We start from the raw sequence: 14,993 nt of genomic DNA, 5'->3' as shown, positions 1-14,993 counted from the left end.
TGATCCTTCAAACGATAAACGAAAACGAAAGTTAAGCGAACCGTATAACAGATCAGCGGTCATTAGGCAAACAATTAGGAAGTTAAGCAAAGGGATTAGAGGAAGTGATGTCACCCAACCAATGAGAAGAAGGACAAGGAAGGGAGGATGACATAGCAATGTGATGTAAGCATGACATAGGGAAGGAGGAGGTGTGGTTGGTTTATAACCACACAAATATAAGGTTATTAAGGTAATTAACCAAAAACAAAACAAAAAACAACCAAGCTAAGCCAAACAAATCAAAAAACACAAAATCATTTCATTCTCATCATCTTGCTCTCGGCTTTTCATCTTTTTCAAGGGCAAGAATTTCAAAAATCAAGTTCCAAGCATTGTTAAATCACAAGGTAATTATCTAAGCTTCCTTGTACATAGATATGGATATGCTATAAGTTTAAGCTCCTAATTCCTTCACAATCTCTTCCAATAAATCAAGGAAGAAGATGGTGAATAGTAACCTTCAAGAAATAACTTTAGTTTTCTTGAATTTTTATGAAAGATTAAGGTTATACAAGCAAGGATCAAGGTTCTTTTAGGCATTCAAAGCTCTTGGGTTGTGTTAGGAAGCTTCAAGGAGGTATAAACAACTTTCACCTTTAACTTATAGTTTGAACTTTGAGTTTTGATGAGTTTATGGATGGATTAATGTATATATAGAAATATCCATGTATGTATAACAAGATCCATGTATGTTAGATAGTTTGGTTGGATTTGTGGTGATTTTGGATATGAATCTTGGTTATGGTTAATGAATCTTAAGTTATGGTTAGTAGATCATGTTTGTGGTTGAATAAGTTGGAAAACCTTGAGATTATGGACTGACTTTGCCTTGATATAAGTTGTGTTTGATGTATTGATGATGGTTGGGTGGTTTGTAGTGAATTGGTAAAGAATTTGGAGTGGTATAAATATTGGTAATCGCGTAAACATAGCTGTCGTAACGTCCGATTTCTTTAGACTGTTTTGTGCATAACATTAGGACCCGAGGACCCCCTGCTAGATTATGACCACTGCCTTGTTTAGATAGCTCATGTTACGAGCTTCGTTTTGATATGTAGTTCGTTCGATTCCGATGCACGGTTTAGGAGAAACGACCGTTTCAAGTAACGGCGTTTCGCGAACGATACTTTTCCCCTCGCCTTACTTTGAAACATAGGTTAAAGACCTTAAAGGACTAATTGAAGTATGAAACATTTATGTAAGGTGTAATAAGCAGTTGGTAAGACATCCGCGAAGGAATCGCTTTAAAACTCGTAAAGGTTAAATTATTAAAAATGGTGGAGCCGAGGGTACCCGAGTGACTTAAGCGAATCAGTGAGCGCAAAACAAGCGTTAGAGTCTAAGTTCGTTAAAGTATAGATTTACAAGTGACTTTGGTTTAATTCCAACTTACTTGTTGTTTATAGGTTACCAGACTCGTCCCGAGCCATTCGTAACCCCAGTCGCCCAGGCAAGTTTTCTACCCGTTATACTGTTGTTGTGATGTAAATATATGTATATGCATTATCTTGTGATATTGCATGATTGTTATTAGCAAATTTTGCGATATATTGGAGCATGCTAATATGGTATATATGCATGTCTGTTTCGTAATCTGGTTATCTATCTGTTGATTTCAATGCTTATAGTTGCATAATACCTATGCTAGAAATAAGCAAGTAGTTGCGTATACCCTTAGTATAGGGGATAAAAGGTGAACATATTTCTAAACCGGGAGTCGATGTTCCCGAGTATATTATATATATATATATTTATTTATATATATATATGGATATAGTTTTTTTAAACTATTAATCGAATAAGGTTTATTCGATAACTTTAACTTTATTTTATTATTGAATATTATTTCGAATATTATTCGAAGGCGTATGACTCCTTTACATTATTTATTGGATATTACTTGGACATTCATTTGAGGATGTATGACTCCTTTATTTTATTTAATGAATATTATTTATAATATTCATTCGAGGTATTATGACTCAGCTTATTTTATTTATTGAATATTATTTGAATATTCATTTGAGGATCTATGACTCCGATTATTTGCTGAGATATATTCTTTATTTATTAAAGAATAAGGTGTCGATAATCAAACTTATTTTGATTATTCAAATAAAGATATTACTTTCGTATAAGTATATCTTTGATTATTTGCTATTCATTTCAAGTATAAGTTTTAATACTTCTACTTCAATTATTTTATAAAGATTATTTTTTTATGGGAATATTATTTAAATAATAATATTCAGACATTTTCTAAATATTCTGGGGACTGATTTACTTCATTAAATCAGTTTTACTCCAAACACTCTTTAAAGTGTTTTCGAGTCTTTAAAATGATTTTCAAAAGTTAGAGCGGATCCCAAAACTATTTTTATATTTAAGATCTTCCTTTTAAAAAGGGGATTTAAATACTCGCTCAAAACCTGGGGGATCCGGCTCGGTGGTGTGTTTTATATTCGCAACAAGGTTGCTGTCTTGGTAAAAGAGTTTTGATTACTTACCCAATATTCGGGAAGTAAAATTCTTGGAACAAGTTAATCCATTAACAGGCATCGCCTGGGAAATATCGGTGAGTTTTCCTTTCCAACTAGGTACGACTTCTTGGTGGAGCCGTATCAACAAGTTTCTACTTGGGGAAAGGGGGAAACGAGCTTTACGTTTCAGAGTCATGGATTTCATCTGAACTAGGAGTGGCATAAGTGGCCGAGTAGCGCCGGCCCAGCCTTATTATATTGGCCCAAATGGCCTGGAAGTTCCGCTAAGGCGGTCCTTTCCTTAGGAGTTCAGTGTTCGGTTGACAAGTAAATCCGACAGGTTCTCCTCTACATGTAGAAAATGGTGGGGTTGTACTACTACGACTGATCATCGTAAGTGGTCTTCCTGGCGCGGCAAACTCCCGTAATGAGTTCATCATCCAATTGGATAATTTTTGCAACACTACCCAGAGCACTTCGATGGAAAGGCTACGGTTGGGCGATTGTTGAGTGTTGGCAGGGTCAAGTTTTCAAAATGATGTTTACATCAAATGAAGTATCTCGTAACTTCATTTTATTTTGATAATATTTTAAAGATTTAATCTATTCAAATCTTGTCTTATAGTCTCATCTATGTGATGAACTTTTGAAGCTAATTTATAACTTGAACGGTGGTAGTTCAAGTAGTATTTGGGAAAGATATAAGTATATTGGGGTATCTTGTAACTTCATCTTTTAAACTTATATCTAATTAATAATTGTCTTATGAATGACAAAGATTTTCAGAAAAAAAAACGTTGAGACAAGGTTAGATATATGAGATCACCTTGCAACGATATTTTTTTATACAGTTATACACTGGGACTTTGTGTATATTATGCATGGAAGAGGACTTCCAATATTTTGAAAAGTATATATGTATATATACTGAATATTTTGCGACTTCATCGCATTAAGATATCAAACTTGGTTCATTTCTTTTGACCAAGACTTTCATGAGTATTATGAGTAGGCTCATATATTGTAAATCATTATACATATTATTTTGGTGGGCTTGCTGCTCACCCTTGCTTTATTTCTTCATCACACAACAACAGTTAGGAAAGATGGCCAGACTCCAGCAGACCCAGCGCAAGCGCGTGGGAAGCGTCCTGCGTCTTCCCGATGATGTTGTAGCTGCTATAGCTGCAGAGGTAGATCTATTGTAGATCATACTATCTACTTTTGAGAATCAATTATGTATAATTATAACTTGTGGCAGATAATGGCAATCAACTGTAAATTTATCAAGTAATCATTTTGGGTTGTAATAACTTTTAAATTGTGGGTTCCAAGACTTGTACTTATTTCAATTTCATCTCTGAGACTATAACGGGTTGTGGTGTGTGTTAGTGTGGGGTCACAGCATAAGGTTATTTTTATTAAGTAAGTGAAGTGGTATTGTGGAATGAAAGACCGTGACGACCCGGATCCCCGACCCCGGATCTGGGGGTGTTACAAATGGTGATTATGTTACCTCCTTAGAAGGATTTGATACGACATGTATGGACTCCGTATGGTTAGCTATTAAGATTTCATGGAAAGTGAATGATGACAGTGGGTCAGTGGTGGACCATAGTAAGGCAGCAATGATTCTGCGAGTAACGAGCTGATTACAACCGTGAGAGTTGTATTGGAATGGATGTTGAGATTGAGTACCACTAATCGGGTCGTGGTAGTGTATAAGTTATCATTGATAGACTAATTAAGTAGAGTATCTACCTAGTGAATATTTATTCTTTCTTATCAATAGAGAGTCGTATTATTATACGAAGAAGGTTGCGGTATAGAAATGGGTTCTAGTAACGATGAGGTCTAGAATGAGATCCCAGATTCGATTTTCGATGTCGAGGGAGTTTCAAAGGTGATTGTGTATAAGCTCGAGGAAGAGCATGGGTCCATAGAATGATGAACGGAATAGAAATATTTAGGCATGGGAAATACGATGCTATAATACTTGATGCTGATATAAATACGTTTATGTTTTGTTCTCCTATGACAAACCTCTATAATTCAGAGGTAGGTTCCAAGCCAGATATTTTGTGGCAGTATATATTTTTTTTTATATATACAATTCTCTTCAATTCGTTCTTTTCTCTTCTTTTCATTTCATGTAATCTGAGAAGAACAACCCTTCCAGAAGGGGAGGTATTGCCGAATGACTATCTATCTGTGTGATAGAAGCCTAATAGGATACCATCTATTGTTTAATTGCTTGTCAAGTACTAAAGGCTGGCCACCTTCTGTACTAACTATGCAATATAACAAGTGTTCATGATCATAGTGATCTCTCAACAAATTCCTTTACTTCTATTTGATTGATCAAATTTTGGAAAATAGAAACAACTGAAAAAGGAGTAATAAAGTGGTGGTAGTATGCGGAATGGAAACACATTCGTGATACTAAGGTTGTCGTGGTCATTAAAAGGTTATAGAACGCTAACGAGCAAAAGTATAACTAGTATAATATTAGGAACGGAAGGTTGTAGCGATTACGAACTAGAAAAGAATGGGTATTGAGAAGCAAAAGCTCTAATGCTAAACGCTATAATGAGAGTCTGTGCAATAGACTTGAAAGAATTTGGAATGATCACTTAACGCGGATTTAGTTATATCACGATAATAGATCATATGTCATTATCGAGGTGTCACCTTATGAGATCCTTAAGGGAAGATAATGTCGATCTCCCTTATGTTAGGATGAAGTTGTAGAGCGCAAGATGCTCGGACCCGCAGTAGTCCAAAGGACCAGGGATATAATAGATCTAATCAGAGGACGGCTGGTAGTAACCCAAGATGGACATAAGAGGTATGCTGATTTGACTCAAAAAGGACAAAGAGTATGAAATAGGGAGCCTAGTAATGTTATAGGTATCCCCTTGGAAACCCTTGAAAAGGATTGATGAGGTTCGGAAAGAAAGGAAAGCTAAGTCTACAATTTGTTGGACCCTTGGATATATTAAGACGTTTGGGAAGTTAGCATATGAGCTAGCCCTACCCCCGAACCTGTAGCAAGTTCATAACGTGTTCCACGTATCAATGTTAAGGAAGTGTAATTCGGATGCCAGACAAATAGGGGCATATGAGCGCATAGACATGCAACCAGACGTAACCTATATGGAGCAACCAGGAAGGGTATAGAGTAAAAAGGAACGAGTGCTTAGGAGAAGGGTTATCAAACTAGTAAGAGTTTGATGGTAGAACCACAATGTGGGAAAATTTACTCGAGAGTTAGAAAGTGCAATGCTAAGAGAGTATCCCTATTCATTTTCTATCTGATTCCGGGACGGAATCCTTTTAAGGAGGGGAGACTGTAATAACCCCAATTTTTGGGAAATTTTTGAAACCCTTATGAATAGTATTTTTGCTGAATGAGAAAACTTTTCATGCCACACTATGTAGGGGTTCTGATATGGATATTCTGAGATTTTATTAGTACTTTATATGGGATATAAGTGTATGTAAAGATCGTCAGAATCCAAATCCGAACACTTTGATTTTTCCCGGAAATACACTAGATACGGAAAGATTTGAGAAAAAGGTAACAGGATAAAAAAGATTTAAATTAAAGGATTATAGGAGAGGATCATAAAAGGAATATAATATATTGAGAAAGGTTAAGGGAACCTAAGTAATAAGATCCCGGGTATGATCCTTCAAACGATAAACAAAAACGAAAGTTAAGCGAACCGTATAACAGATCAGCGGTCATTAGGCAAACAATTAGGAAGTTAATCAAAGGGATTAGAGAGGATGATGTCACCCAACCAATGAGAAGAGGACAAGGAGGGGAGGATGACATCATGAGGATGACACAAGCATGACATGGGAAGGAAGGAGATGTGGTGGCTTTTTAACCACACAAAATTAAGGGCAACTAGGTAATTTACTAAAACAAACACAAAAATCAAACCAACCAAGCCAAGCAAATCATTTTTCATCAAAATCAAAAAGAAACCAAGGCATTGTTCTTCATGCTCTCGGCCAAAACAGAACCAGAACACTAAAACTGCTGTATCTCCTTCATTGCTCACTCAAATATTGTGTTCTATAGCTCATTGGAAAGGTATTGAGATGGCCTACAACTCTTGTTCACAAGTCTCATCCAAATAATCATGGTAAGACCCTCATTTTTACAGTTCTTTAAATCGGACTTTTAGAAACTTCAAAGCCTAACTTTGTGTTCTTGATTTCTTTGGAAAGATCAAGCTTGTAGGAGGCTCCCTAAGGCTTCCTAGCAACTTAACACCTCCCAAGGAAGGTATAAACTTCAAACCCTAGCCTTTACTTTATTTGTTAGTTAGTTTAATGGTTGGTGTTGTGAAATGAGAAGCATGGATTGTGATTATTAGTAGTTTGGTTTGATTTGGAAGTGTTTTAGTAATTGAAGTTTGATTATAGTTCATAGGTCTTGATTGTGGTTGTTTGAGTTGAAAACCTTGGAGATTATGGACTGATGTGGTATGGTTTAGGTGAAGTTTTGTTGTATTGATGGTTATGAGTTGGTTGGTGGTTAATTGGAGTAGTTTAAACATTGGTAATCGCGTAAATATAGCCGTCGTAACGTCCGATTTTCTTTGGACTGTTTTTGTGCATAATATTAGGACCCGAGAACCCCCTTCTAGATTATGACCACTGCCATGTTTAGATAGCTCATGTTACGAGCTTCGTTTTGATATGTAGTTCGTTCGATTCCGATGCACGGTTTAGGAGAAACAACCGTTTCAAGTAACGGCGTTTCGCGAACAAAACTTTTCCCCTCGCCTTACTTTGAAACATAGGTTAAAGACCAAAAAGGGTTAATTAATGTATGAAACATTTATGGTAAGTGTGTTAGGCAGTTGGTAAGACGCTCGCGAAGGAATCGCCTTAAAACTCGTAAAGGTTAAATTATTAAAAATGGTGGAGCCGAGGGTACTCGAGTGACTTAAGAGAATCAGTAAGCGCAAAACAAGCGTTAGAGTCTAAGTTAGTTAAAGTATAGATTTACAAGTGACTTTGGTTTAATTCCAACTTACTTGTTGTTTATAGGTTACCAGACTCGTCCCGAGCCATTCGTAACCCCCAGTCGCTCAGGCAAGTTTTCTACCCGTTATACTGTTGTTGTGATGTATATATGTAAATGCATTATCTTGCGATAGATGCATGATGTTTATATTAGCAAATGTTGCAATATATTGAAGCATGCTGCTATGGTATATATATGCATGCCTGTTTCATATTCTTTCCATATATAATTGTTGATTCAGTTGATAATACCTATGCTAGAGGATAGCGGTAACTTGCATATACCCTTAGTATAGGGACCCAAAAGGTGGAAATATTTTCTAAACCTCCCGAGTAGATTTTGTATATATGTATATATATACATATATATTTATATAAATATATGGTTATAGTTTTCAAAACTATTAATCGAATAAGGTTTATTCGATAACTTTATTTTATTTAATGAATATTATTTTGAATATTCATTCGAGGACTTATGACTCCTTTATTTTATTATTGAATATTATTTGAATATTCATTTGAGGATGTATGACTCCTTTATTTTATTTAATGAATATTATTTATAATATTCATTCGAGGTATTATGACTCCGCTTATTACTGAAATATATTCCTTATTTTATTAAGGAATAAGGTGTCAATAGTCAAACTTATTTTCGATTATTCAAATAAAGATAGTACTTTCATATAAGTATATCTTTGGTTATTTGATATCCATTTCAAGTATAAGTTTTAATACTTCTACTTCGATTATTTTTATAAAGATTATTCTTTATGGGAATATTATTTAAATAATAATATTCAGATATTTTCTAATATATTGGGACTGATTTATTTTGTTAAATCAGCATCACTCCAAACATTCTTAAAAATGTTTTGCGAGTCTTCAAAATGATTTTTAAAAGTTAGAGCGGATCCCAAAACTCATTTTTATATTTAAGATCCTCCTTTCGAAGGGGATTTAAATACTCGCTCAAAACCTGAGGGATCCGGCTCTGTGGTGTATTTTATATTCGCAACAAGGTTGCTGTTTTGTTAAATGAATCGATTACTTACCCAACACTCGGGAAGTAAAATTCTTGGAACAAGTTAATCCATTAACAGGCATCGCCTGGGAAATATCGGTGAGTTCTCCTTTCCAACTAGATACGACTTCTTGGTGGAGCCGTATCAATAAGTTTCTACTTGGGGAAAGGGGGAACGAGCTTTACGTTTCAGAGTCATGGATTTCATCTGAACTAGGAGTGGCGTAAGTGGTCGAGTGGCGCCGGCCCAGCCTTTTTATATTGGCCCAAATGGCCTGGAAGTTCCGCTAAGGCGGTCCATTCCTTAGGAGTTCAGTGTTCGGTTGACAAGTAAATCCGACAGGTTCTCCTCTACATGTAGAAAATGGTGGGGTTGTACTACTACAACTGATCATCGTAAGTGGTCTTCCTGGCGCGGCAAACTCCCGTAATGAGTTCATCATCCAATTGGATATTTCTGCAACACTACCCAGAGCACTTCGATAGAAAGGCTACGGCTGGGGGATTGTTGAGTGTTGGCAGGGTCAAGTTTTCAAAATGATGTTTGCATCAAATGAAGTATCTCGTAACTTCATTTTATTTTGATGATATTTTAAAGATTTAATCTATTCAAATCTGGTCTTGTAGTCTCATCTACGTGATGAACTTTTGAAACTAATTATAACTTGAACGGTGGTAGTTCAAGTAGTATTTGGAAAAGATATAAGTATATTGGAGTATCTTGTAACTTCATCTTTTAAACTTATATCTAGTAAATGACTATCTTATGCATGACAAAGATTTTCAGAAAAAAATGTTGAGACAAGGTTAGATATATGAGATCACCTTGCAACAATATTTTTATACAGTTATAAACTGGAACTCTGTGTATATTATGTATGGAAGAGGACTTCAAAGATTTTGAAAAGTATATATGTATATATACTGAATATTTTGCGACTTCATCGCATTAAGATATCAACTTGGTTCATTTCTTTTGACCAAGACTTTCATGAGTACTATGAGAAGGCTCATATACTATTAATCATTATACATATTATTTTGGTGGGCTTGCTGCTCACCCTTGCTTTCTTCTTTCATCACACAACAACAGATAGAAAAGATGAACAGAACCAAGCTCCCGATTCGCAAGCGATTAGGAGACGTTCCGCAGTTTTCTAGAAGCATTGATGCCGCCGTAGCTGAGGTAGGAACTACCAATAGGCTAGGCTTTCAACTTTTGATGTACCAGATTTATTTATATTTATGAATTGTAATAATGGCAAAGAAATGTAAATTTATTCAGAAAACCTTTTAAGGTGTATTGGCATATAATTGTGGAATAAAATGACTTGTGGTTATTTTTGGATGTTCATCTCTGAGACTATAACGTGTGGTGTGTGTGTTTATTGTGGGGTCACAGTACAGAGTAGTTGAGTAATTATTAAGATTGGGTGTTATTAAGGGAAATGGAACTCGTGACGACCCGGATCCCCGACCCCGGATCTGGGGGTGTTACATGGATAGCTTGTAAGTTAAGATATAGGGTTTTGTATCGCTATAAATACACCTTATTCGTCTTCCTCGTATTTATTCATAAAATTCGTAGGGCTCTTCTCACAAAAAATCAGCAGTCTTGTAAAATTCATAGAAATCCATCGTAAGTCGGAATTCAGTGATCGTGGACTTTTCGGAAAGCTCTTTTCGTTATCTTCAACTTTCGTATTTCATGTTTTTCAAGAAAATATTCTTTAGAGGGTCAAAAAGAGTAATTTCAGTTCTGGTCATGTTTTGAGTTAAGTACTTTTTGACTTATTTTTATTTTCGGAAAAATTTTGATACTCTGATTTTCGAATTTCGTATAAGATATAAGAATTCTGTTTTGAACTGTATAAGAAATAAGATACGAGAATCTTTTGAAACCCAGTCTCTACGTTTTCGAACCCGTTCGTAATTTACGCTATAGTTCCGGTACTAGCCTTAGATACCCTTAGTAGACGCACCAGTGTGCAACTTTAGATACCTATTAAGGGCGCGTAATTATTGAATTTTAGATGCTGACAACTGGCAAAGTGTGGTATAAAGAATAAGAATAAGAATTAGATGCTGGCTACTAGTAAAGTGTGACCGTAAATCAAGACTGTGGTATTAATAAGAATTATCGTTTCATTTCGGTTTACTATGTTCTGATCTATTATAAAATATGCTGTGTTCTGTTTTAAATTCTGAATTTTAAAATATAAAATTTTGGGTTGGATTTATTTTAGAAAATATTTTATAAAATTATTATTGTTTTGAGAAAAATCATTTTATTAAAACACCCATTATTTTCCGGTTAAATAGTTAGTCAATTTGTACTTGCTGACTTTTGTAACTCACCCCTTTTACAATTTCAGGTTTCGTCTAAGATTTGAGTTGGAAATTATTGAAGTTCGAGGACTTAGGATCGAAGTATATTGACTTTTGGACTTCCGCTTTTAGCTGCGCTTTCGTAATAGTATCTTTGTAATAGACTTTTGGATTAGTAATTGTATTTTGTATTAATTTTGCTTTAGAATTAATAGTCCGGAAGTGTGGACTGTTACATTACTGTTTTGTAATTTTGCAAGAGTTTGGAATGTGCAGAATACATATGGTGAGCTTGGGAGTTAATTAATTGAGGGTGAAACCTTGATTTATAAAAGTGAACATGGTAAATTTATCGATTTGTATAAACTAATTATTAAGTGATAGGTTTCTAAAATAAAAAAAAATGAGTGATAATAAAATTCATTTTAATTTTTGTGGGATTTAATCAGTACTGATCCAAACATCTCCGCTATCAACTTGACAGTGTAGTAAAGAAAACTGCAGTACCTAGATTGAGATTATTGACTCGCTATGTTCATACTTCATAAACAGACATACATGCATTTCTAGGAAATTTCAGCATGGGACAAAAATATACAAATACAGGTACACAGAAAAAACTATCGCTCCTACCCCTATAAATACTCCCAACAGTCGTGCACAGTGCATATATATGCCATATATATGCCCTTCAAATCTTTCTTAGTTGCATTTTACTTTCCTTCTGTTATTCTCTTTTTCTTCTCGTAATATCTTGCAAAGGTCACCATCAACAAACTACCAGCCCCATCTCCACGGTGTCCCTTCATACAAATTTGTTGTTACTAATTATTCATTTCTATATAAAACCATTATATTCTTTCTCATTATCCTAATCTATTATCCTAGTTACAATGCAAGATGGCAACCATCAACAGCAAGCATCCCTTTCTTCAAACAGGCCTAATAATCGCAGCTCTGCCTCTGGTTCAGGTTCTAAGACAAGCAACGAAACAGCTCGAGTGAGGTGGAAACCGACAGCTCAACAAATCACCATACTTGAGCACATATTTAACAGTGGAACAGTGAATCCTCCAAAAGACGTAACAACCAACATACGCAGACAACTTGAGCAATTCGGGGCCGTTGAAGATGTTAATATCTTTTACTGGTTTCAGAATCGCAGGTCTCGTTGGTCTCGTCGTCTACGCCAAATGCGTAGTGACTCTGCTAGTGCAGTTGATCCTATTACTTCGAATGCTACTAACCGTATAAACTTTTCACCTCCTGTTTTTAATTTTGAGCCTTCACCACAATCTTCTCTTATTCCTGATTACAATGCTAATATTCATATGCACATCTCTTCGTCTTCGGCAAATTACAATTATGAGCAGGATTTCGGTGTTTCTTCTTCAGTTTCTATGTTCCCAGACACAACCAGCTGTATGCCTAACCACCCAGCTGGTATGTTTCATAAACCTCCACCACTCATATTTTGGCAGTTGACAATCATATCGCATTCACAATAAGAGGAAATTGACAATAATCATATTTTGTGCAGGATCTATAAGAGTATTCATAAATGGGAAAGCGACAAAGCTACCTACGCGGCCAGTAGACATGAGAGGGATGTTTGGTCAAGATTTAATGCTAGTCCACCCTACCGGAGTTCCTGTCAACGAATTCGGTTATGATCTTCAGCATGGTGAAAGCTATTTCCTGGTATGTATTCGGTTGTTACATGATTAAAACTTTTCGATCTAATAATGAATATTCTTTTTCTCGATAAAAATAATATTGATAAAATTAAAGTTGTGTAAAAACATATCACGGTGTAAGATAAATGCCTAACACATTGATTTACTTATACTATGTTTAAGATCGCGGTTTCATTACTAATTTTATTTATTTAGTTGCGAACATTAAAATGTTCTATTCAAAGAGTCGTCCTAATTCACCACTTTCTCAAAAAATAAAAAATAATAAACAATCAACTTATTATAAAATTTAAATTTCAATCACCAAAATATTGAAAAGAAAAATATTCAATCCCCACTTTCTAATTTACTTAATAATGTATTCTAAAAAGTGCAGAGTGAATCAAAAGTTTAAAATGTCAAAAAGCCATTGGATTGCAGTTAATTCCAGATTCCGTCCATACATAATTTAAGTTGAATAAATCTCTGTATCTGCTGTATATATGCTGTCTGCTTAGGTATACGATATAAAGACTTCAAACATATACTACATACTTACAGGTTGTACGTGTATGTGCATTATGGTACAGGTTCCAAGACCTACTTAAAAGTAGAATCTTCAAGAAGCACCAACCTTCTGCATATGAGTCCGTGCCTGTCCTCTGCCAGATTTTTGACTCTATTGGAATACTACCATCAAGTTATTTTTCCTTCTGCTTTTGTTGTTGTTATACTAGTAGCATACAGTTAAACCTCGATGAAATAATAATCGATAAAGTAATAATCTCGCTAAAATAATATTTTTCTCCGGTCCCAACATAATAGACACAGTGTTTCTTTACTCCCGATAAAGTAATAAACTCGCTAAAGTAATATTTTTTCTTGGTCCCGACCCTATTACTTTAAAGAGGTTTAACTGTATCATGTTTTTATTCATGACATACAGCTCAAATTTTTTGTTTAAATGAGAGCAAACAACTTCATCAATGTTTTCCGGTTTATTACGAGACCACTTTTTGAGTTATCGCCCTCCAAATCTGCAAATGTTTGGACGACATATTACTAATTTCTTATCGTATTAGAACACAGTTAAATGAATTCGAAGATTAAAAAACTGTCATCTTTTTATACGATAACATAAAGTTCTGGATTGACAAATACAAACACGAACTGAAGTTAGGGTAAGGTTTCTCCCCTTTCAATTTTTTGTACAGAACTCGTCCAATGTGAACCCTGTTAAAGAGTATAAGACCCTCTTCGCGCCTTCCTCTACCATCTTAAGGTTTTAGACGGATTGGTTACTTAACATAGTATCAAAACTTGGTTTAGGGAGGGACTCGGGTTCGAGTCCTCCCAACCCCATTTATTTAATTTAAATATTATTGGTTGATATTGATATTAGTATTGGTTGTATTTGTTGTTGTCAATCGTACCGAAAAGTATCGTACGATTGAGGGAGAGTGTTAAAGAGTATAACTCTACCACCTTAAGGTTTTAGACGGCTTTTATAAGCTAGTAGTGTTAAAGAGTATAACTCTACCACCTTAAGGTTTTAGACGGCTTTTATAAGCTAGTAGAATAGATGTTATAAGGAAAATGGAGAGTCAAAGTTTGCTAGTAATTAAGATAACCATATGAAAGGTTAACAGTGTTACGACCGGCATTTTGTGTAATATTATTTGTGGACTTGGTATAATATTAGAGCTGAATGTAAATATACTTAATGGTTGTATGTTTGTGTGAATGAAAATTTCTGCATTATAAATTTTCTTTATGTAGTATATGATTTTTCAAAGCAAAAGTTTATTTATTTCCTTTATTTTTGATTTATAAGGAATATTCTAAACCTTGGAAAAATTTTCTTTTAAAAGTTATTTTGTTTACAAATTTTGAAAGTGATTTTATAAAATTTCTGAAAATCCAAGTTATTTTATGGTATAAATTTTATAATTTTTGAACTTGTATTTTATTTTATAAAAATAAATCTTTACAAATTTTAGTTGTAATAATTAGCAAATTACAAGGAAGCCCTTGCATGCAAACCACCTTTCTATACTCTTCAAGGACAAAGAAGAAATTTTTAAACCCACTAACTCATGATTTATTAGCTAAATTACCTCCTTGACCTTGCATGCAAGATAGCCTAACTCTAGCTAGAAGGTTACTCTAGTCATTACCCAAATCCACTCACATTATAGTCAAATGAAGACATAAAAACAAATCAAGGAAGTGATCACCACTCCACTTTCACTCCACCACTTCACTCTCCTCTTCTTCTTCTCCTCCCTCTCGGCTTTCTCCCCTCCCTCTCTGCAATTTCCAAAATTGAAGCCCCCATCCCCTTCTTTCTTCATTTCTTCACTCAAATAATCATCCTATAATCAAGTAATCTTA

The 14,993-nt window shown here is 34.8% G+C and overlaps 1 protein-coding gene across 1 annotated transcript; it reads left to right on the top strand.

Annotated features, from left to right (window-relative positions):
• The first annotated feature begins 11,640 nt into the window (after positions 1 to 11,640).
• On the top strand, positions 11,641 to 13,335 carry LOC141706084 (WUSCHEL-related homeobox 12-like). The gene is made up of 3 exons (XM_074508918.1): positions 11,641 to 12,366; positions 12,464 to 12,624; positions 13,190 to 13,335. Exons 1-3 carry the CDS (start codon positions 11,817 to 11,819, stop codon positions 13,205 to 13,207), a joined length of 729 nt encoding a protein of 242 aa, XP_074365019.1. The 5' UTR covers positions 11,641 to 11,816; the 3' UTR covers positions 13,208 to 13,335.
• Positions 13,336 to 14,993: the final 1,658 nt, after the last annotated feature.

The sequence above is a fragment of the Apium graveolens genome, chromosome 2 (assembly GCF_009905375.1).
Source record: "Apium graveolens cultivar Ventura chromosome 2, ASM990537v1, whole genome shotgun sequence".
In the NCBI taxonomy this organism is placed as follows: domain Eukaryota; kingdom Viridiplantae; phylum Streptophyta; class Magnoliopsida; order Apiales; family Apiaceae; genus Apium; species Apium graveolens.
The sequence above is the reverse complement of the archived record's forward strand: the minus strand, read 5'-3'. Positions and strand labels throughout refer to the sequence as shown.

Coding starts and splice junctions, on each gene's coding strand:
- LOC141706084 (XM_074508918.1), top strand. CDS start 11,817: ATGCAAGATGGCAACCATCAACAGCAAGCATCCCTTTCTTCAAACAGG. Junction 12,367..12,463: donor TATGCCTAACCACCCAGCTG/GTATGTTTCATA, acceptor TATTTTGTGCAG/GATCTATAAGAGTATTCATA.